At 31.8% G+C, this 22,345-nt stretch overlaps 6 protein-coding genes and 1 long non-coding RNA gene across 14 annotated transcripts in view; 1 reads left to right on the top strand and 6 right to left on the bottom strand.

Moving 5' to 3' along the window:
- The window catches only part of LOC123005754 (serine/threonine-protein phosphatase 6 regulatory subunit 3), a 7,967-nt gene extending 4,346 nt beyond the window's left edge, over positions 1-3,621 (bottom strand). For 2 of the 4 annotated variants that reach the window (XM_044399719.1, XM_044399694.1), the window contains exons 1-7: positions 3,386-3,621; positions 3,273-3,340; positions 3,145-3,224; positions 2,821-3,094; positions 969-1,139; positions 741-919; positions 571-684 (exon numbers count right to left, since the gene is read on the bottom strand). In XM_044399719.1, coding sequence (XP_044255654.1) covers positions 571-684; positions 741-919; positions 969-1,139; positions 2,821-3,094; positions 3,145-3,224; positions 3,273-3,332 — 878 coding nt within the window. In that variant the 5' untranslated portion in view covers positions 3,333-3,340; positions 3,386-3,621. The remainder of the gene's footprint in view (positions 1-570; positions 685-740; positions 920-968; positions 1,140-2,820; positions 3,095-3,144; positions 3,225-3,272; positions 3,341-3,385) is intronic. The other 2 variants (XM_044399703.1, XM_044399711.1) reach the window with 2 other exon arrangements.
- A 1,074-nt stretch (positions 3,622-4,695) lies between these two features.
- Positions 4,696-5,592, bottom strand: LOC123005284. Its single transcript, XR_006412736.1, has 2 exons — positions 5,462-5,592; positions 4,696-5,410 (listed from the first exon to the last, which is right to left on the bottom strand). It is a non-coding gene; the product is annotated as an uncharacterized LOC123005284 (long non-coding RNA).
- A 379-nt stretch (positions 5,593-5,971) lies between these two features.
- LOC123004137 (mitochondrial carrier homolog 2-like) lies at positions 5,972-7,489 on the bottom strand. Of its 2 annotated transcripts, none has more exons than XM_044397256.1 (5): positions 7,174-7,489; positions 7,037-7,121; positions 6,695-6,989; positions 6,458-6,644; positions 5,972-6,363 (listed from the first exon to the last, which is right to left on the bottom strand). In XM_044397256.1, the coding sequence occupies exons 1-5, from the start codon at positions 7,276-7,278 to the stop codon at positions 6,082-6,084; spliced, it is 954 nt and encodes a 317-aa protein (XP_044253191.1). In that variant the 5' UTR covers positions 7,279-7,489; the 3' UTR covers positions 5,972-6,081. The 2 variants fall into 2 exon arrangements, with proteins under 2 accessions (XP_044253191.1, XP_044253198.1); XM_044397263.1 differs by having other exon boundaries at positions 5,972-6,333; positions 7,174-7,486.
- Positions 7,490-7,715: 226 nt separating this feature from the next.
- On the bottom strand, positions 7,716-10,045 carry LOC123015752 (cyclic GMP-AMP synthase-like). Of its 4 annotated transcripts, none has more exons than XM_044415698.1 (7): positions 9,492-10,045; positions 9,012-9,240; positions 8,546-8,962; positions 8,347-8,493; positions 8,164-8,301; positions 7,995-8,114; positions 7,716-7,947 (listed from the first exon to the last, which is right to left on the bottom strand). In XM_044415698.1, exons 2-7 carry the CDS (start codon positions 9,123-9,125, stop codon positions 7,762-7,764), a joined length of 1,122 nt encoding a protein of 373 aa, XP_044271633.1. In that variant the 5' UTR covers positions 9,126-9,240; positions 9,492-10,045; the 3' UTR covers positions 7,716-7,761. The 4 variants fall into 4 exon arrangements, with proteins under 4 accessions (XP_044271633.1, XP_044271615.1, XP_044271624.1 ...); XM_044415680.1 differs by having other exon boundaries at positions 9,321-10,045; XM_044415689.1 differs by having other exon boundaries at positions 9,012-9,195; positions 9,260-10,045.
- Positions 10,046-10,925: 880 nt separating this feature from the next.
- Positions 10,926-12,515, top strand: LOC123015743 (cyclic GMP-AMP synthase-like). The gene is made up of 6 exons (XM_044415659.1): positions 10,926-11,187; positions 11,232-11,639; positions 11,685-11,831; positions 11,872-12,012; positions 12,057-12,366; positions 12,412-12,515. Exons 1-6 carry the CDS (start codon positions 11,074-11,076, stop codon positions 12,459-12,461), a joined length of 1,170 nt encoding a protein of 389 aa, XP_044271594.1. The 5' UTR covers positions 10,926-11,073; the 3' UTR covers positions 12,462-12,515.
- Positions 12,516-13,848: 1,333 nt separating this feature from the next.
- Positions 13,849-14,881, bottom strand: LOC123015865 (farnesol dehydrogenase-like). Its single transcript, XM_044415901.1, has 4 exons — positions 14,732-14,881; positions 14,228-14,689; positions 14,025-14,174; positions 13,849-13,972 (listed from the first exon to the last, which is right to left on the bottom strand). The coding sequence occupies exons 1-4, from the start codon at positions 14,837-14,839 to the stop codon at positions 13,931-13,933; spliced, it is 762 nt and encodes a 253-aa protein (XP_044271836.1). The 5' UTR covers positions 14,840-14,881; the 3' UTR covers positions 13,849-13,930.
- A 2,997-nt stretch (positions 14,882-17,878) lies between these two features.
- Positions 17,879-18,926, bottom strand: LOC123015856 (farnesol dehydrogenase-like). Its single transcript, XM_044415889.1, has 4 exons — positions 18,799-18,926; positions 18,294-18,755; positions 18,082-18,240; positions 17,879-18,031 (listed from the first exon to the last, which is right to left on the bottom strand). The coding sequence occupies exons 1-4, from the start codon at positions 18,904-18,906 to the stop codon at positions 17,990-17,992; spliced, it is 771 nt and encodes a 256-aa protein (XP_044271824.1). The 5' UTR covers positions 18,907-18,926; the 3' UTR covers positions 17,879-17,989.
- Positions 18,927-22,345: the final 3,419 nt, after the last annotated feature.

Raw genomic sequence — 22,345 nt, forward strand, 5'->3', positions numbered from 1 at the left:
AGATTTCGCTAAAACTAGCTAAAAAATCACTTATTTAGATAAAAATTTATGTGATTTTTGCCTTTTTTTGAAGGTCGATGCTTGTTTCTGAGGTAAACAATTTTATTTTTTTTCTAAAAATGCCCTTTTGTATAATTTTCTTTAATAAAAAATAAATAAAAATAATGAACGAAAAACTCATTTATTTCGCAAGATTTCAATAAAGCTGACTATAAAAACACATACTTAGGTCAAAAATGACTTTATATTTATCCTTTCCAAATGTGTTTTTTTTTTGTTTTTGATCCAAAACTCCGTTAAAACAGGATATTTTCGCAAAATTTCGATTTGCCTCAGATTTTTCGCTTGTAAAAAATTGTAATCAAGTTGTAAATTACGTTATCATTTCTTTCCTTGGGCATTTTAGAATGTTTTTCAATTAAAAAGTTCACTTTCTCGAAAGATTTTGATAAAACTGACCAAAAAATCACCAAATCAGGTCAGAAACTGCGATATTTTATTAAATAAAAAATAAAAATTTCCATACTCAACTTCCATATTTGCGTAAACAACGCCAAAATAGAGACTTACCTCAATTGGGAAATATCTAGAAGTGCTAAAAGTACTTGAATGCCGCCAACAATAGCACTTTCGGTCTTTTCCTCTTGAAATATATTATCTAACAATAATGATACTGTTTCAGCTCTAAAAACCCAACAAAAAACTAAACAAAACCAATTTTTTTTTTTGAAAATCCTTACGATTCTAATGTATTAAGTAGCGGATCCGGATCAACTCTTTCCGATGAATTTCTTTGAGTATCACGAGCTGCTTTGATAAAATCACACAATAATTGAGCAACATTATAGTGCCTTTCTTTGTCAATTTTCGGATTTAATAGACAAACCAACGATTGCATAATTCTCTGACTGTCTAACCACTAAAAAAAACAGAATTTAAACCCAATTTTTCAAAATTTTAATCCTCACGTTGAGAATATTTTGTCGCATTTCGAGGCTTTCAACCTGTGTCATAAGCTTGAGCATGAGATCCATGATAGCGGAAGTGCCTAAATGTTTGAGCAGTAATGATATAAAGGTGTCCTTTGTTTTTAAAAAATCTAGAACCTGTAAGCAAGTGAACTGATAGGACAACCAGTTCTGGTGGACGGAAATAGGATGTCACCGAAGGAGCGAAGACGTGATGGGAAAGGCGCGGAAAAAAAGGAGAAAAAATATGTTATATATCGTACATTATTACACACAGATCATTTAAAAAAGATTCGGATCAAAGTGGCCTGTGATTTTGGAATTAAGTTGGCAACACTGAATTATGCACAGACTGTCTCTACATCACTCAATGTTGCCAACCTAAACGCAGTCACAGACCACTTTGATTGGAAATTTAACTGACTCCAATTGCAATTTTGCAATTTTTTGATTATCGAGTCTTATGGAAGTTCACACAAAAAAAAATATTTTATTATTTTTTTGTCTATTTTGATTATTTTGATACTGAATTTTTTTTTTGTACTTTAAGCACAAAAAAATGTAAAATTAAAAGGAATCGAAAATTACGTAATTTTTGTCTGTCTTCGATTCTTAAGAATATTTTGAATTAAAAAGTTCTGTTTTTCCCAAGATTTGAATAAAACTGGCCAAAAAAAATATGTTTTAAGGTAAAAAATGATGTTATTCTTGCCTATTTTAAGCCTTTTAGCCCACTTTTGACTGTCTCTACATCACTCAATGTTGCCAACCTAAACGCAAAGTCACAGACCACTTTGATTGGAAATTTAACTGACTCCAAAATAATGCAAGTTTTGCAATTTTTTGATTATCGAGTCTTATGGAAGTTCACACAAAAAAAAGACAAAAACTGAAATTATTTTATAATAATTTTGTTTGCCTATTTTGATTTGAACGTTTTAGTTTGTTTTTGAGCCAAAAAAAAATTATTTTCAAAATTTTCCTAAAACTGGCCAAAAAATCACATATTTAGATCAAACTTGATGTGATTTTTGCCTTTTTTGAAGGTTTTCTTGTTTCTGAGATAAAAATTACTTTTATTTCTTCGAAAATTCTTGTTACTATTTTGTATAATAAAAAAATACGTACAAATTAAAATGCAAATTTCAGAAAAATCACTGTCTGTAAATATTTTCAAATCTTAAATTTTCATTAATATTGCAAAAAAAGTAACGATATTTCTTTTATTAGAAAACTTCCACAAAACCCTACAATTATTTTAAGAACTTTTATATTCTCAAAAATCTATCATTCTTCAATATTCCAGTCACAAATTAAGAACAAAATACGAATAGTGTCCCAGAAATAATCGCAACAGAAAAATTGCAGTGTTACCAACAGAAACGCGCAAAAAAATACAAAAAAAAATGAAATAAATCCGTAGTTGCTATAGAAACATGTATGTAACTATGGTGATCACTTCAGCCCAGTGGCGGGTAATAATAATTTTTATTTCTGGGTCACCCGGTATAACAGCAGAATGATTCAATTTCCCTTTTTTCGTATTTTGAAACGTTGAAATTCACGTGATTCTATTTAATTTTAACACATGAATGAGTCATTCATTATCACTGAAGTTTTTAACAAATCACTCTTGATAACAGAATGACGCTTTAAAAAATTCTGTGTTGGCAATACTGTATTCATGGCCTTCCTTCTAATCAGTTATGGAAAACTGCAACGGCTTTCTCGGCGACCACCCGTCGCAAATGAATGACAATTGACTATAAAATTGTGACATTTGAGTTTGATAAGCAGGGTTGCCACCCAAATTGAATCATTCTAAATTTAGTTATTAACACTTAACACCTACCTGCTCAGTCTTTTTTGCAATAAGTGCACCCATAATTCTACTAAAGTAGGAAGCCAACAGTGGGTTTAAAGGGGGCTCACACTCTAAAAAACTGTACAACTTATCAAGCAGTACTTCGTCACTAGCCAGCCTCTCGTTAATTGAAGGAACATCCGATGTAAGTAATTCACACGCAATGTTGGGGTACTTAAACCTAACTCTTTCGTCCAATTCATTCGAGGGCTCGCGAGTTATGAGACTCACAAGCTCCTCCATCATTTCGGGCTTCAACAAGCTGCAAAATGGGGGTAAAAAACGCCGAAATCGTCACAATTCCCCACTTACAAGTCGATCAAACCCTTGCTTTGCGCCTTGCACTGATTGATGATGTCTTCGGCGTCCATCACCTCGGCTAGAGTCACGTCCTGGAAAAGCACAATTCAGGGGGCGCGCACACAATTTAGCTGTTTTACCTGTTTGCAAAGCAGGGCGTCGAGTTCCGACGATGAGTTGTTGTTGTACTTCCAAAACATGGTAATTTCTGCAATGAAATGTCAAAAGTGACACGAATTGATGCGTTTTTTACCTTTTTCGAGACTCTAGAGACGTTGGGTTAGGTTCATCTGAAATGACCTTTGTTATCAAACGCTTGGATAAATGCACGGTTTACACAGATACGGCGATTAATAATAAACAGCATATCACAAATTTCATAGTAATTAATGCGAGTTTCAGGTAATGCGCAATTATTCGGCTTGTTTGCGAGACTTTTCGACAATAATATGACAAAAATGACCACCATGTAATCCCACAATGCACTTGTTGAGCGAATGACAAATGACAGAACGCGCCAAATTCAAATTTAAACCGGTCTTGTTTATTAAAAGAAAATAGCGGTTATTACGATGAAAAACTGACTGGATTTATAATCGCTTTTTGAAAAGTACAAATTGTTAACTGATTCAATTAAAAATAAATGTAAAAAATTATATCAAGCTTCCGAAAAAATTTCCGATCAAAGTGAGCTGTGACATTAAAATTAAGTTGGCGACACTGAATTATTAACAGCCGCCCCTAGGAAATTAATGACAATTGATTTATTATTTATTTAATAATTTTTTATCGTGTTTTTGGTGTCAAAATGGCCTTTTTTGTTTAAGCAGGTAAAAATACAACTATTTTTGTTTCTTGTAAAAAATTTTGCACGTTTTTGAGCCTGAACTTACGACTTTTAAGAACTAAAAACTCCCTGTTGTCCCGTAATTCCTTGAGCGTATAGGCATGTTTTTGAATAAAAAAGCTTAGTTGTTCGTAAATTTTTAATAAAAAATCAAATATAAAAGTCGAAAATGCTTATTTTAAGACTTTTTGCTCGTTTTTGAACGAAAAACTTATTTATTTTGCAAAATTTCAAGAAAACCGGTTATAAAACTACACCACATATTTATGTCAAAAATTATTTCTATAATTTTGATAAAACTAGCCAAAAAATACATATTTAGGTCAAAAATGATTTTTTTGTCGATTTAAAGAATTTTAGCTCGTTTTTGAGCCAAAAACTCTTTCATTTCGTGAGCTTTTGACAAAACAAGCTTAAAAATTATGGAATTAGTTCCAAATTAAGGTAATTTTTTTAACTTTTAAACGTTTTACCTTGTTTTTAAGCCAGAAATTAACTTTCTTAGTGTAAAAACTCAAATATTTTTCAAGATTTTGCTAAAACTATCCGAAAAATCGCATAATTAGATCGATATTGATGCGATTTTTGTCTTTTTTGAAGGTTGATGCTTGTTTTTGAGGTAAAAATTCCTTTTTTTTTCTTATTACTAAAAGTGTTTTTTTTTGTATAATTTTCATTAATAAAAAATAAGTCACAGGTATAATAAAAGAATTAAATAAAAAATTAAAGTCTCATTTATTTCGCAAGATTTCAATAAAACTGGCCATAAAATCACATCTGGGTATATCTAGGCCGTAATTTTTAACTGTAACTTTAACATTAAGTTGGTGATACTGAAATAAATGACAGTTGACTTATTTATTATAAATTGTGTGACATTTGAAATTGACAATTTATGCTGTGAGTGACATTTTTGACACTAGCAGTGCCAACCATAGAACACAAAATAAACAAAAAATAACTGAATATATTCTCTAAAACATTAACTTTTAACATTAGAATTTGCAGTATTAAAATAAAAACAAAAACAAAAGATTCAACATGAATAAACTAACACAGTGTTAGAGCTTTAAGCTTAAAATTTGCTCTACGAGTACAAGTTTCTTATGGCTGCAAGGGCCGCTAGAGAAAATACTGTCTGCTAAAAACGAAACTACAAATCCCTCAGCAGCCGCCTGCAGTGCTTGTAAAGCACTTCTCTGAATCCTGAGATCCCTTTTCTGATGTTGGAGAAGTTCACGAATAAGTGAAAAAGGCATTTGTGGAATCCAAGACTCTGTAGACAATATCAATTTTTCAATAATCCCACGTAGCTTTAATTGGATACGATGTTTTTTATTCTTTCCCACAAAACAAGTGGAAGGGACGGTGGGCGATCCCATTCTCTTCTTTGAGGTTTTCTTAGTACGCGCCATCTTGTTGTAATAACTCCTAAAAACTACACTTTATACATTATTGGCATTCGTAAATCGTTACATTTACCACAAGAATCTTTTTTCTGGAAGATAAACAGTAAAACTAACGCTACTATGCTCAACAGCAGCGACAGCGATTCGCGCTTCTTTTTTTTTGCCTTTTTTAGTGCTTTTGTTTCTTCAAGGTTGGTGTTTGCGATTGTAACCAAAAAAATTAAATACTACAGTTTTAATTTTAGTTTTTAAAAAATATAGCAAAAAATGAGCCATTGATCAAATTTTTCACTTTCTGATCTACTGACAAGCAGGCTTTAACCTCAAATTTGACTTTTCAATATGATTTGGTAATCAAAAAATTACCAAATGTTGGCAATATTATTGGTTGTCAGTTGACATCTGTAATTAAAAATAAAATGTTTTTTTTTGTGACAAGCGGTTTGATTTCATAGCAAATAAAAAAACATTTCTAGTTTAATTTTAACATTGTTGCCAACCTAATACATGTAACACCCCTAGCGCGCAAATTATTTCAACTTTTTTGTACTTTTGAGCCGTAACAGTGCCAAAAAAACTGCAATTAAAATTGAACAAGAATTTTATTGTAAAATAATACAATACTCTAATATTTACACACAATTGCCTCAATTTGTAAAGAAAAAAATCAACTACTGAATATGAACATGAAATTTAGTTGGTCTTGAGGTCTTTGCCTATGAGTAGACTGCCTTRACTTGTAATCAAAGAAGGGCCCTTGTAATACCGGACCAAAAGACTAGATCCCCGTTTCAGTTGATTACGACTAGACAAATCGTTCCAACAGTCAATCCAAGTGTTGTAGTGCAACATATAGGGGGGCGACCCGGCCAACAAGCCGGAATTTGAGACAGCCATGCAGTTGGAAACCACTTGGAAGGGGTACATTATGGACGAGGACACCATCTGCGAAATGTGATTCTTGAAGAGTAAATACTATAAATGTTTTAGTTACTTTAATAAAAAAAACAAGCGACAATCTAGTTGGTTGTGCTCTACAATCAGGGGTACCACACATATTTTTACTTACACAGACGGCCGCTGAAGTATAATTTTGTATTTCCTTCTCTTCTATTAGGTACTTATTGATGACATAGGTCAAACTGCTTGCCAACACAACGGACAAAATATCCCCTATTAGTCTCGGAATGAGTCCACTAAAAAACCCCAGAATGCCATTCTGTCGGTATATTTCACCAATCGAGCCAAAAACGCCCCTGTAAACCCCCGAAATAGTGTTTTATCTTGAATTATAACTTGCACTTACACATATTTGGACTCTTTTCCTACAAACTGTGCCATAATTCTGATTGTAATTACATGAAACGGCTGACTGATGATTATTGCTGTTGTGTGTGTGATGATATCGCCTTTGAGACACTTCAAAAACTTCTGTTTTCTATTTTCCTCAACATCAGTGTCCTCTTCTTCATCTTGTTGGTTCAAGTCGAGGTATTCCATCATTTTTTGCGTCGCTACGAGATTGATGAGACTGCCGCAGACTTTGGGGCCCAAGCCGCGGTAGCACCCCGAGACTCCATCCACTGATTTAATGTGTTTCACTGCAAGGGGGCTGATTAGTGCGATTTTACCATTTTCAGGGGTTTACCGTATTGGAAAATGTTTGGCAGTTTCAAGGCCGGCTTGCCGAGCAAGGTTTTCGACGAATAGGGCGGTATGGGTTCGTATCCGATCTGTAATAGCACAATAAGTGAGTTTTCCAGCAATTTTCACCGATTTTCTAACCTGTATGAGGACTTTGGCGTACTCGAAAGGGTGGGACAAAGTGTTGAGGAAAATGCGAAGTCCGTATCCTGACCATTTGTTTTCGTTGTCTTTGACGACTTTCATCGTGGTTTTTTGAAATTTTGGGAAATTGGTGAAACTTGGGACACGATTTGATTTCTGTCAAAAGTGGGCACAAATGTCAACTGCCAACTGAGATCCAGAAAACTTGTGATAAAAATAAAAGATAAGATGATTTGCAGGATTTCTCGATTATTTTAAAACAAGTCTTATCACAAATTCCAATCCTCACCAGGACTGTGATAATACCGGCCGGTACTTTCATATAAAATAAATTAAATAGTAATTAGAATATGCAACCAGTTATGCACACGTGTAAAAAAATTAGAAAAAGAAAGAAAAAAACACTAAAAATAAATAATTTCTAAAAATTTTCTCTTTCAAAAGTCTAAAACGTCACAAAAAAGCTGTTTCATATTATTTTTAGGCTCAATTCACTTAATAAAAGTTCTAGATGTATGCAACCAATAAAACATTTCAAGTTTGATTAAGAAAATCGTAGTTTTTATTTAATACAATAACAAAGAATTAACCAAAATATGTAAGAATAGTTTCTGCTGTTGGATCACCTTTAATATCATTAAGCATCCTTTGGACATCATCCCTATACTGTTCTTTTTGCGAATCGGTTAAATTATCCAAAAGATCCAACTTGCTGTACCAAAAATAAGGAATTTTTTTATCCTCCAAGCAACGTAAATACCGTTCCAACATCTATAAACAAGTGAAAGTAATTAAAGAAAAAACACAAATTGACTTACATAAACCAAACAATGACTCAAAGGACCTCTCCACAAATCCGGTGTAATTTGATCTTGCCAAAAAAAGAGAGTCTTGATTGCATAACTTGAAATCTTGTGTTTGAAATGATCTCTCAGGCACTGCAATCATTTATATCAATTAATAAAACAAGAATGTTTTGTTGAAAACCTTCATGACTCGAATTGTCGGTTTCATCCACTTTTTGTCAAACATGAGTTCCCTTTCCTGTTCTTGGAAAGACAATCGCCAGTACCTTTCCAGATGAGGATGCTCTCGTTTAGGCTCTTTTGGAACTATAAAAAACTCCTGAAATTAAAATCAAATTAGTGTTTTTTTTAACTATAAACTTACATCAATTTCTGGAAAGGGGTTGGGACGAAAACCGTTTTGGGGCCAGTTTGTAAGAACAAAACAAGGGACTAAATCAATTGTAACCAATAAATTGAAACCATCTATGGTTAAAGTTAAAGCAGGCCCTTTATTTTGCGCTCTTGTAATCTAAAACAAATGAAAATGAACCCCAAAATATAGACAATAAAAAATTAGAAACCTTTTTGTGATCACCTTTAATAACTCCATTTGAAAAATACTTGTCACGAGTTTTGTCAAAAATACTCTGCATGAAAGATGACTTCATTTGGGTCGTGAGCAAGTAATTATCATCGTCAACAAATTCGCTCATTACCCTAATAATAAGTAAGTAAAAAATCAACCTGTATAATTCCGGATCAGTTTGAGCCAAATTATCAAAACCTAAAAGTTGCAATTGGACAAAACCTGGGATTGTGTCCGTTTTTACCTCCGGCTGGGTTTCCCCCGGCAAAGTGAGTAAAATATCAATGTCAAATTCGTCAGGTTGGCCAACTTTTAACCCTTCGAAACTGCTGCCATTACCGAAGATTGTTGGTTCCAGTTTTGCGAAAGCCGGCGATTGGAGTTTCATTAGATTTACGATTTTTTTTACCACCTGTGATTATTTAATTTTATTAAAGTGTAGATTTTGTGCACAAACGTACTTTAAGAACTTTGATTTTTGTCCTGTGATTATCATTTCGATTCCATTGGATGTATTCTCGGTTTGCTTCATTTAAGCCGTCTTCCAGGCCAGAAAACGGGTTTTTCTTCCCCATTTTTTGTCACAAAACTTGCAATTTTCTGATTCTGTTTGCTGGTAATGGAGGGGTTATCGACGCTGTCAGACTGTCAAGGTTGTTTAAAAATCCAATTCAATTTTATTAATTTTATCTACAAGATAATTAATTACCAAGTAAGGTAGTGAAAAATGTGAATGTGTGAATTTTGAAAAAAATTCAAAGACAACTCACGATACCGACTTGGTTGGTACTCGAGAAAATTCTCATATTTATCGTGCTTGTCTCTGATGACTCATTGCATTAGTTTTGTTTGTTTGATAAACAAAGTCTGATTTTGCAAATATAATGCTCGTTTCAAATTCTTATCAATGTGAAAAAATGTGTGGTAATATAATTATTAACCTTTATAATGAAAGATTATTGACACTAAAAGATCGTTATCTTGCAAATATCTTTGACAAACAATGAGTCATCTTGTGACAATTGAAAATGGTGAAATTCGGGGATTTACCGGTGATTGTTTAAAAGTGTTTTTCTACGATAAATGGGTTTTATTGTTTGATAAATCATTTCTTCATTGCTAAAAATAGACTATTTTCGCTAATGTTTTGCAGTAAAACATTTTTTGATTATTTTAACGTTATTTTAAAAATGGAGAAATTTTTTGTAGTACTGCTTAATGGTAATTCTGACCAACTAAGAAATAGGAAATGATAATGTTTTATGGTTTTAATTGACAGATATTTATTGTAATTACTTTTATTGATATTTAGTGTTTTTACTCCCGAAATAAATAAATATGCTAGAGGTAGAAAAAATAATATACAGAGTGCGCCAGAACTCGCCCCAGAGAAAAATTTCCAGTGAGATAATATACCAGCAACACGGAAAAAGTGTTTAAAAAATTCTGTTTGTCAAAAAATCGACATTTATGTTTTGACATTTGACATTATTTTATGTCTATTTAATGCTATTGATGTTCTTGTATAAAAGGTAAAAAAAAAATTCTTATAAAAGCCACAAATAATATTAAACAGAGTTACAATTTAGGATACAGCTTCCTTGTTTCTTCTTCTAACAGCTTGTAGTAAAAAAACTTAGAAAATTATTTTTCCAACAGAAATAAATAGTCAAAGTGCAAAATTTAAACTCTCATAACTTCGAAACTTTTATAGATATTTTTTTTTCATGTTCTTGGTATCTTACGTAATATGGCATTTTTCTCTGGCGCATCCTGTATAATCCATTTTTATCTCTAAAAATTTCGAACTTATGAAGGTTTAAAGTTTGCACTTTGACTCTATTTATTTCTGTTGGAAAAATAATTTTCCAAGTTTTTTTTTATATAGGCTATTAAAAGAGGAAATAAGGAAGCTGTATCCTAAATTTTAACTCCGTTCAATGTTATTTGTAGCTTTTATTGGCAAAATTTTTGTCCATTTACTAAATAATTGTAAAAAAACATATACAAGATCATCAGTATCATTAAATAGATATAAAAAAATGTCAAATGTCATAAAATAAATGTCAAAATTTTTTGACAGAATTTTTTAAACATTTTTTTCATGTCCTTCCTTGAAAATTTTCTCTGGGGCGCGAGTTCTGGCGCACCTGTATAGGTATTATTATTATAATAGGTATAGCCCAGAATTTGACATTGCTTAAATTTCTAAATAATTTTTGATATTTTTTGTTAAGACACAATGACTAATTTATCTAAAACGGCGTTCTTTTTGTCAAGTTTTTTTGACAATACAATCAGATAAAACTGATAAAAGAAATATCAAACAACATCAAAATTGATATTACCTCATCCATTTACTCCCATATTATTTATTGTTAGATTTTTAGACAGAGTAGACTTCCTCTAATTTTATCAATTGTAACTTAATCTTAGTAAATTATGATAAGATTATTAAATTATTCTGCAGTATAAAAGTGATAGTGGCCTTAAAATCGGCTGGTGTCGTCCACAGCCACCAAAATGACCGAAACCAAAAAATACCTCTACTTGGAAAACACTTTAAACGAAATAAACAGCAAGTTTATTTCGCTCCAAGACAAGGAAGTGAAACGAAACAACCAAATCTTGGAATCGGTAATTATTTCCCTATCAATAATTTTCACTACGTTGCTTTCAAGATCCTCAAAACTTTCATAGACAAAATGAAAGAGAAAGACCCCTTATTCAAGAAAATGTTTTCGCGTGTTTTCTACGGTGGAAGTTACTATGATGGTCTCAGAGTTGGCAAACCTGAGGAATTCGACCTGGACTTGCTTCTAAGTGTGCCCAAATACGCAGAACCGACTATTATCGTCAGTAAAGTGCCCGGTTTTGTGCACTTGAAACTTGGGAATTATGATGGGTTTATGAGACAACCGGAAGCTAATCCCACTTTCCGGACTTTTGGGAATTTATTCGATAAGGAATATTTTCTGGATACTGATAAAGTCCTGTCCTGGATGGAGGGAATCGTGCAAAAAGCCATGAATGACTTCCCGCAAAAGGGCCCAAAACGGGTTGTTTCAAACTCGAATGGGGCTTTCGAGGTTTGTTACCAAAAAAAAAATTCCAAAAAAAAAATTTTTTTTTAGGTAATTGTGCATAAAGCAGGTCCGGCTTTGACCCTAAAAATTTCGGGCTCTGGCATGGCAATGGACGTCGATTTGGTCACGTGTTTCATCTTCCATGGAGATATGTGGCCCAAACCTGGGTTCAAGTCCAATCCTGTGAAAACCAAGGTGATTTTTTATTACAAAACTTTTTTAAACAAAAAATTAGCCTGATTTTTTCATTGTTCCGAAAAAACCCAAAACCGAGGTTGGCCAAAGTAGCAGACACTGGAGACTGTCTTTCCAAGAGCAGGAAAGGGTTTTAATTGACAATAAAAGAACCCTAAAACCGACAATCAAACTTTTGAAAGTTAGTTTTCTTTGTTTTGTTTGAATTTTAATGAGTGGTTTTAGAAATTGCGAGACAATTTGCAACATAGCGCTGTTGCCAGTTATTATATTAAGACAGTGTTGTTGCACATTGCTGATAAAAAGCCGGAGGAGTTTTGGAGGAATCCTTTGAGTTATGTTTTTGTGACTGTGCTAATTGAGTATAAGGATTGTATCGAAAAGGGAAGAATCCCTTATTACTGGAACACAAGTAATAATTTGTTAGGACGAGTGAATGCGAAAAATTTGGAAAATATGGCAAATCGACTCAAAGCCATCATTAGTGACATTGAGAAGAAGAAGGATGAGCCACATGCAATCGCAAAATATTTTTGTAAGTATTTTTGTGGGTTGTTTAATTTTCTAATTTGTTTTTCAGTGAACAGTAAAGACTACAATGTCTATATGATGGGCAAAATGAAACTATAAAAGTTTTGTATCAAAAAATGTTATTTAGCGTTAATAAAAATTAAATAAACCATTTCTTTGTTACGTAAAAAAGGTTAATATACAGGCTGTCCCAGCGTGTTGAGAAAGTCCATTAGTGACTTTTAAATGGTAAACTTAAAAAAATGTATTGATAGATATTTTTTAAAACAATGTTTTTACGCTAAACTTTTATTAGTCGATTTCGCTTAGTTTTAGAAATAAAACTTTTTTTTGACGAAAACTTGCACTTTTTAGAAATTTATTACACAAAAATTAAGATAGCTAGAACAAATTATTTTTTCTTACTTTCGCAAAGAAGAAAGTAATTTAAAACTGTAGCAATTTTTTAGTGTTTTGCAATTGTAAAGATTAATAAATTAACAAGTTTGTTAAAAGTTAAATAACTTAAAAAAAAATATATGGGAGACCCTATTTTTTATTTTTGCATCTAATAAACTGATAAATTGTTTATCTAAAAAAATAAACTTTTAGGCATTTAAAAAAATACAAGTTTGCATTGTAACTTATTTTTGAGACACGCTGTATAGTTGAAAATAATTTTGGGCGACACACTAGATTAGTATCTATCAGTGTCCTATACATTTTTTTTTAAATTTTACCATTTAAAGGCCACTAATAGACCTTTTCAACTCTCTGGGACATTCTGTATAATATTAAAAAAATTGTTCTAACCTGCTAGGATTGTCAGTTCTAACCTTTTTCTTTTGTGGAAATTTCTAACGAGAGCGCTTTCCAAACTCGTCTCTCACACTATACCAACTTTTCAAGAAAAAAAAAAACAAAAAGTCAAAACACAAATTTAAATTGTGTTTAACATCTGTCTCTTGGTACTCGTCCTAGCACTAGCACAAAAAACGTAAAATAAACTAAATAAAAAGTAAATTTGGAGTTTGTGAAAACGTAACCTCAATGGTTTCGCTATTTATAACGGATGATTCCGCACTCTTGAATCGCCAGGACAATTCAAGCAGTGCCAAATCCGTCCGATGTGGTGGCGGTCGGTTTTAGCTGTTTTTTCAACCCCAAAGAAATAAAAATTAATTGAAAATAAATTTGTGTTTAGTGACGTTTTGTGGGCAATGTTCTGAAGAAACAAAAGCTCTCGATGTGCTTGCAAGGATTTCAGGGATTTATGAAAATTCCTATGATGTAAAAGATTTGTCTAAATTTAGACTTTAACATTAGTTTCTAAATTATAAAATAACTATGATGTCTTTATTATTAATTATAATAATTATAAATTGAATTTAAATTTCTAAAATAAAATGCCTTGATTTAGAACATTTTTTTTTCAGTTAATGTTTTCTTACTTTGTCTCTTGAAAAGTAAACACAATTACAACATAGAATAATCAAAGAACTACAAAAACTCACTTATTTCGTACATTTTTATTAAATATTTAAGAGCTTGTCATAGTTTACACTTTTGTTATTAACACTCATTATTCTCTAAAATTTCTCTCCAATTGGTTTGATAATTAATTCGTGCACCTGAAAAAGTTATTACAGAGTGAGAAATACATTATTTTATCACAATTTTCACCTGAACATGAGGTGGCGTTGCCAAAGCGTACAAAACAGCTTCTGAAATATCTTCACTCTTTAACATGGACATATTTTTCAACAATTCTGAATTTATTTGAAGCTGATTAGCTTGAATTATTTCCGTTTCGACACCTCCAGGACTGACACTCTAAAATTAGATTAAAAAAATATATTTTTCTTCGACTTGGACACAATTTGTACCGTAATTTTAATCTTCAATCCCAGTTGGTTCAACTCTTGGCGCAGAGTCTCCGTCAAAGCCGTCACAGCATGTTTTGAAGCCGGGTAGACATTCATATTTGGAAAATTGGGCACTGTGTGACCTGCCACACTGTTGATATGAACAATATGACCATCAATTTTTCCAGCTTTCATTATTTTCACAGCTTCTCTTGTCGCAATGCACAAACCTAGGACATTAGTGTCTAGGATTTTTTTCCACATTTGGGTTTCGCCCTCGGTGAGATTTGTCGGTTGGATGAGTCCAGCGTTGTTAATTAGGATGTGAACTGGCCCCAAATTGTCCGAAACCCATTTGAAGCCCTTGATAATATCCTCCTCTTTCGTTAAATCGACTTTAACAGCGACGAGTTTGCCCTTTTTGCCTTGGAGTTTCTTCGCATGTTCTTCGACGCGTTCGGAACGACGGGCAAAACCTGCGACCTTTTTCTCGTTTTTTTAATGTTAAAAATGTTAATTTTGTACCTGTAAGCCTTCAATGACCAATTGTTGGGCTATGGCGGCCCCAATTCCGGAACTTGCGCCAGTGACGATGGCCACTTTGCCTCTCCAGCGATCCATTGAGATGACCATGGTTGCGAAAATAATTACTACTCAACTAAAAATTAGAACTGAATGAGATTGATGTTTTGGGTGTTGTTATATAGTGATTATTAGTGATTATATACAGGTAGGGGGAGCATACTTACTCACGTTCGTTACCTTGGTCTCATCAATTAGATAATTTGTAGGTTTATCATGCCGATTATTAAGAGGTGAAACAGCAAAACTGTTGTTGATGTTTGCATTTCATCATTACGGTGCCAAAACTGATTTTTTATATTTTATAACCTTGTGAAATATCTCCTAAGTTTTTGCAATTTTGCCCAAAATACAAATTTATTTTTATTATTATTTATTTTTTACATAGTTTGAACTCGCACTCCAGAGAAAAATTCTATCTACAAAAATTTCGAAGTTATGAGTGTTTAAATTTTGCACTTTGACTTATTATTTTTTAAGATTTTTTGCTACAGGCTATTAGAAGAGGAAACAAGGAAGCTGTATCCTAAATTGTAACTCTGTTCAATGTTATTTGTGGCAAAAAAAATCTGAAACTATTGTTACTGTCCACATTTTAAAACAAAAAATTAAACAAATAAAAATCCACTGTTTTTGACATCATAAGAAAGGTAATGTTAAAAGCAAATTTGAAAAATATGAACAATAGTAACAATAGTTTTCGAGTCGATGATATTTTATGCAAACATTTTGCTACTAAAATTTTGATCAAGTGTGAATTTCAGAAACCAAAAAAGCAAATGACACTTTTCGTACATTTTATAGTTCTAAAAAATCAGAAAAAAATGCATAAAACGTTGTAGGTTTAAGGTTGAAAACAATCTTGAAGTTCTTGAAAAATCGTTTTCGACAGTTAGCTTTCGAGAGTTACCTACATTTTTTTTCATTTTAAAAAATCTAAGAATTCTAACTGAAACTATAACTCCGGTCGACTTCGGGTTTTTTTCTAGATACTCAACTATTTTCCAATTTATAAACAGCGATTATGACAACACTAACTAATAAAAAAACCTGGGCCTGTCAAGATTTTACTGAAAACACTTTTAACTATTCACATTTTAAAACAAAAAATTAAACAAATAAAAATCGATTGTTTTTGACATGGTAATGTTAAGAGCAAATTTGAGAAATATGAACAATAGTAACAATAATTTTTGAGTCGATGATGTCTTATGCAAATATTTTGCTACCAAAATTTTGATCAGGTGTGAATTTCGGAAACCAAACGAGCAAATGACACTTTTCGTACATTTGATGGTTCTAAAAAATCAGAAAAATGCATAAAACGTTGCTGGTTTGAGGTTGAAAACAATATTGAAATTTCTGAAAAATCGTTTTCAACCGTTAGCTTTCGAGTTACATTTTTTTTTTCATTATAAAAAATCGAAGAATTCTAATTGAAACTATAACTCCGGTCGATTTCAAGTTTTTTTCTAGATACTGAACTATTTTCCAATTATTAAACAGCGATTATGACAACGCACTAATAAAAAAATCTGGAACTATTGTTAGTGCGTTATGCCAAAACTGATTTTTTATATTTTATAACCTTGTGAAATATCTCCTAAGTTTTTGCAATTTTGGCCCAAAATACAAATTTATTTTTATTATTATTTATTTTTTACATAGCTTGAACTCGCACTCAAGAGAAAAATTCTATCTACAAAAATTTCGAAGTTATGAGTGTTTAAATTTTGCACTTTGACTTATTATTTTTTAAGATTTTTTACTACAGGCTTTTAGAAGAGGAAACAAGGAAGCTGTATCATAAATTGTAACTCTGTTCAATGTTATTTGTGGCTTTCATTGACAAAATTTTTGTACATTTACTAAATAATTGTAAAAAGGTCATCACTATCATTAAATAAACATAAAAAAATGTCAAATGTTAAAAAATGAATGTAAAAGTTTTTTGATAGATAGAATTTTTTAAACATTTTTTCCATGTTCCAGATATCTTATCTTACTTGAAATGTTTCCCTGGGGCGCGAGTTCTGGCGCACCCTGTATATTACAGTTATATAAAAAGCAAAAATGCGTTAATACCAAAAGCCTTGTACATCATAGTAATAATAGAAGATACTTTTCAAACAATAGATTACAAAGCATGGCCATTTGAAGTCTATGGTATCTTAAAATTTTGCTTTTCACAATTTTGGTGAAATTAATTGAGCTTATAATTAAAAACAATTTTGGCTAAACGTGGCTAAAACCTCATATCAAACTATTTTGTCTCAAAAATGACCAAAATTTTGATCATATTTTATAATATCGAGTTATTTTTATGTCAATTACGACAATTTTCATCTCAGAATGGCTATGTATGTGTAATGATTCGACAAAATGATTGGCATCAAAAAATTCGTAAAATTTTTAGTGTTTAGAAGTTATCGATCAATTACCAATTTCTGCATATATCAGCAATTTTCTCGATATCTATACATTGCAGGAAATTTTTTTCATATAAAATATAATCAAAATTGTTATTAAATAGCTACCACCAATAGTTCCGAAGTTATTGGCAAATATCGAATTTACTCAAATTTTTGGAAAATCAAAAAAATTAATTAAATAACGTTTTTTGCAGTCATAGGGGCATGAAACTCAATTTTGAAACAAAATTTAAAAAACCTTGAATTTTTCAAGATGTGGTTGATCAATTTTAGGTCGCAAACCTGAAATTGAAAAAAAATGTGGATTTCCGTTGCATCGTAAAATTATGCGACAAATTTGATACAATATTGCTCTACGACGAATAGTTTTCTAGATACTGAATTGTTTTGAACTATTTTCCAATATTCAAACGGCAATTACGGCAATTACAATTACACAAAAAATGTAACACCGTTGTTGATTATTATTAAAATGTATATAGATTTAAAACAAAATGAGTTAAAAAAATACCAAAATTAAAGCAAATTCACAAATTGTGGACAAGAAGAATAATGTCTTTGTGAAATTGAAATTAATTTTTCAAAAATTTTTGTTCTCAATTRGTCCATTCCTAATTACTGTCCTGTCCATAGAATTACCCAAGAACCACAATTTATTTTTTTCTMGTCTTTATTAAAACATCATAGGTACACAATATCAGCATAAATAAATATAATAATACAATTTTTTACTAGTGTCACTACCAGAAAAATAAATTGTGAATTTATTTCAAAATTTTTCTCCCACGGGCATGATAATTAATTCGTGCACCTAAAATRAGTCCCAATGAGAGCAAGCATTAATTTTCACAAAAATCCTACCTGAACATGAGGTGGTGTTGCTAAAGCATACAAAACTGAATCAGCAATATCCTCACTTTTCAACATCGGTAATCCTTTCATCATCACTTCCATTTCTGGAGGAATCTGGAATCCATTAGCTTGAATTATTTCCGTTTCGACAGCTCCAGGACTGACACTCTAAAATTTGATCAAAAAAAATACATTTTCACCCGATTAGTCACAATTTGTACCGTAATTTTGATCTTCAACCCGAGTTGATTCAACTCTTGACGCAKAGTCTCCGTCAAAGCCGTCACAGCATGTTTCGAGGCCGGATAAACATTCAAATTCGGAAAATTGGGCACTGTGTGACCTGCCACACTGTTGATATGAACAATATGACCGTCAATTTTCCCAGTTTTCATTATTTTCACCGCTTCTCTCGTCGCAATACACAAACCTAGGACATTAGTGTCTAGGATTTTTTTCCACATTTTTGTGTCACCCTCGGTGAGGTTTGTGGGTTGAAGGAGTCCAGCATTGTTAACTAGGATGTGAACTGGTCCCAAATTGTCCGAAACCCATTTGAAGCCCTTGATAATGTCCTCCTCTTTCGTTAAATCGACTTTAACAGCGACGAGTTTGCCCTTTTTGCCTTGGAGTTTCTTCGCAAGTTCTTCAACGCGTTCGGAACGACGGGCAAAACCTGCGACCTTTTTCTCGTTTTTTTWATGTTAAAAATTGAAATTTTCGTACTTGTAAGCCTTCAATGACCAATTGTTSGGCTATGGCGGCCCCAATTCCGGAACTTGCGCCAGTGACMATGGCCACTTTGCCTCTCCAGCGATCCATTGAGATGACCATGATGACTATGCTGTAGACAACGTTTCAAAAACAACTGAATTATCTAAGTGATAATAGTACCTAAATATACASATAGGTGGGAGGAMRCGGAGAATTATATGATACTCATTTATAAACCTTGACTTGGTCATTGAGATTGATTGTGTTGTATAACCGTGATAATAGTATGATTACAACGGTTATTTGAGAGTGAATAAGCATTTCAAAAGTTGRAAGTGTTTAATAAAAACAATTACTGAAATGATTCAGCAAGATGATGAGCAAATTCGATAGATGTTCGTATTTATTTTCATTTTAACTGTTTATTTTTATGTGTTAAAAAACTATTAAATTGCCTTCTTTTTTTGGGAAAAAACACCCCACTCCAATAGGATTTAATATCTGGGGTCAGAATTTCTGAATAACTGAATTTTTGCAAAAATTTAATGTAAATTTTTTACATTTGTGTTTAGTAGTAACTGAAAAATTAAGGTAATAGTTAATCAAGAAAAAAATTACATCCCTAATTATTGTCCTCTTTGTGATGGTATATTTGTTCTTATAATAAAAATTGCCGTCTCATCTGCGCAATGATGATAAATTATTGATTTTTTAGTTCGTTTATTATTGCTAATTGTTGGAAGTCTTATAATTGGACATAATTGTTGGGTTAGGTGTGTTTGCTCCTATTATTGTTTTTGTTAAAAATAACAACTAAAGGTTTTTTAGTTTTTTTTACACAAAAGATGAAATAATTACTTTTTTGTTTTCTTTGGATAAAATTGCAACAATGTTAATACAGTGTTTCTACTATTTCACAGACACTTTTATCATCCTTGGGTTTCGTATTTTTTTTATAAAAATTATGTTAAACGCTGGCAAGGAAAGCCAAACTAACTTCTCTCGTGGATGGTTTATAAAAGTACAATATTAAAAATTCATATTTAACTTAGTAATAGTAGAAAAAAATAAACACATCCGCGAATATGATTGATTTTTTTATTTTAAGGTTGTATCAAATTTAAAATTTTAGTTTGGCAAGCTTGACTTTCAAATTCAAACATCACCTGAAACCAGCGTTGCCAAATAAAATTTACCAGATCCGCGTTAAAAAATTCGCCAAATTATGGCTATATCTCGCCAAAAAATTCACTTTTTGACTTGTTTTCAACAAAACTTTGCGTTTTTAGCTGAAAATGCTCGAGAAATGCAAAAATAGTGTAATTCTAGACTTAATTTCTTGATTTTTAATTTGTTTTAGCGCAATCTCGTAAAAGTATTTTCGGTCAAATTTTGTAGTTTCTCAGCTTCTTTTTGTCTTATTTTGCTCAAAAATTGAGTGAAAACAACACCAATATCAACTGTTTTTGTGATTTTTAAGCCTATTTGGACAAGATTTTGCATATTGAATGAGCCTCTGGTTCAAAAGCAAAGATAAAACAAAATAAAAATAATATCAGTTTCGATTTAACTTTGTAATTTTTTTTATCTGTTTTAACGAAATTTTAAGAATTTTCTTTGTTTTTATCCCAAAAACGTGCTTAAACACTTGAAAAGAAAAATAAATTGTCATTTTCAATTCTGTAAAATCCTGTAAAAAAACAAACAGAACTATTTTGTGGTTTTTCGATCTCATTTCAGAAAAATTGATGAAGTAATCAAGTTTCTGATTGAAAACGTAGACAATGGTCGAAATACAGCTTTTTTCATTTCCAAGAAATCACCAGATATTAGAAAATTTACAAATTTGATAGAATATAACAAATTAGAAGGGTTGAGAATAATGCAGTGTTGCCAATAGATTTTTTTGTCGCCGGTATTAATTACATATGCTGCAACTAATAATGCACATCTGGCTTTACTACTACTTTTGTCTATTCGTATTCGTCTATTCGCATATTTGTCTATTAACCTATGCAACTAACAAAGCACTTTATACCAATTTCACAAGGGTTACTACTAAAATTCTTGGGATTTTTTCGTAATTGGTATCATTGGTTACCAAATGGCTCCATGCAGCGTGCATTTTTATTGGGTGTTTACAGGTGCGTCAGCCTTCCATCTTATTCCACGAATTCCGTGGAATTTAATGACTTATTGAGTCAAATATGTTTAAATGGTTGCCTATATAGGAACACAAAAGGTGGAATGAGAATTTTCTGATAAAAAAGAAATTTCGACGAATAGATTTGATACTTTTTTTATTTTATAAACCACAAAAATTATGTAAGTACATTGATTTATTACATAAAACATTTAAGAAACTTAAAAAGCATTTTTTCTGTAATGTAATAAAAGTTTTCCTTCTTTTTACTCATCTGAAAAAAATATTACAATAAAAAAATAAGTTAAACAAGCACTAAGTAATAGTGATAATTTGCAATACAAAACCGAAAACAGTATTTTCCAAATCGAAATCATTATTTTCGTGAGTCACTRTTCTGGATGACAAATCTCCTTCCCTTTGCATTTAAATATTCTTCAAATCAGAATTCACAAATAGTAATAGTGACAGATACGTGACTCAAGCCTATTTGCACGTAGGTTCTTTTTCGGCTCATTTACAAAACAGCAATTACCAGTCTCCGAACATTCATACAACGTTTTTCCTAAACATGCCAGTGATATCATAACTAATCAAAATTCGATAGCGCTACCAATACTAAACACCAATACGAAATGATGACAAAACCAATGACCAAATTTGAACCGATAAGTTACTTCTATTTGAAAACTGGACACTTTCTGTAACCTCGGCTAAAATTTTACCTGCCATAAAACCCTTGAAATTCTTTTTCAAATGAACTTCCGTATACCTATATCATTGTTCTTTATTGGGTTTTCAGTTAAAGGTGATTTGGCACAATAGCAGCTTTGCTCTTTTTTCAGGCTCGTGCTCGGACCTTTCCGGAGATAAAAAGAACTTTTCATTTTCTTCCAGCTTGTTAGAAAATTCATTGTGGTAATTTCAAGGCCGCAACTTGCAAATTGTGAGTCATTCAAAGCTTGCAGCTTTGTACTAATTTCTACCTGCATACCTGAAAAAATATTGTCAGCACGGTTTTAGTGTCAAAGGGTGCGGAATTMWCAGCTGTGAATGGTGATTAAGGAAAAAAAAATAGAGGGAGAGTCAACTGTTGTTGATTTAATAGCAATTATTGCGGTTTCGCATCAGGATGTCACAGTTATTACTGATAAATTTTATAATTAACAATCTATTCTTTGCAAATGTTGAGTAGTTTTGTGTTTGTAAATATTTTGCGTAAGTCGGCTCGAATTTATTGCGCAAATATTAATATTGGATATTTTCCTTTCATCTTGAACCGGGAAATACTGCGTTTACACTAATGACTTCCCTTCAAGTTTATTCTTCTAAAAGCAAATATTTTTTATTCACTTATTTACAGAGTGAATGTTGAAGAAAATCTTTAACAATGTATTAACTTATAACTTACTTTTA

This window comes from Tribolium madens, unplaced genomic scaffold (assembly GCF_015345945.1).
Source record: "Tribolium madens isolate multiple individuals breed KSU strain unplaced genomic scaffold, Tmad_KSU_1.1 Scaffold_11;HRSCAF=98;Tcas5.2_LG3b, whole genome shotgun sequence".
Lineage (NCBI taxonomy): Eukaryota > Metazoa > Arthropoda > Insecta > Coleoptera > Tenebrionidae > Tribolium > Tribolium madens.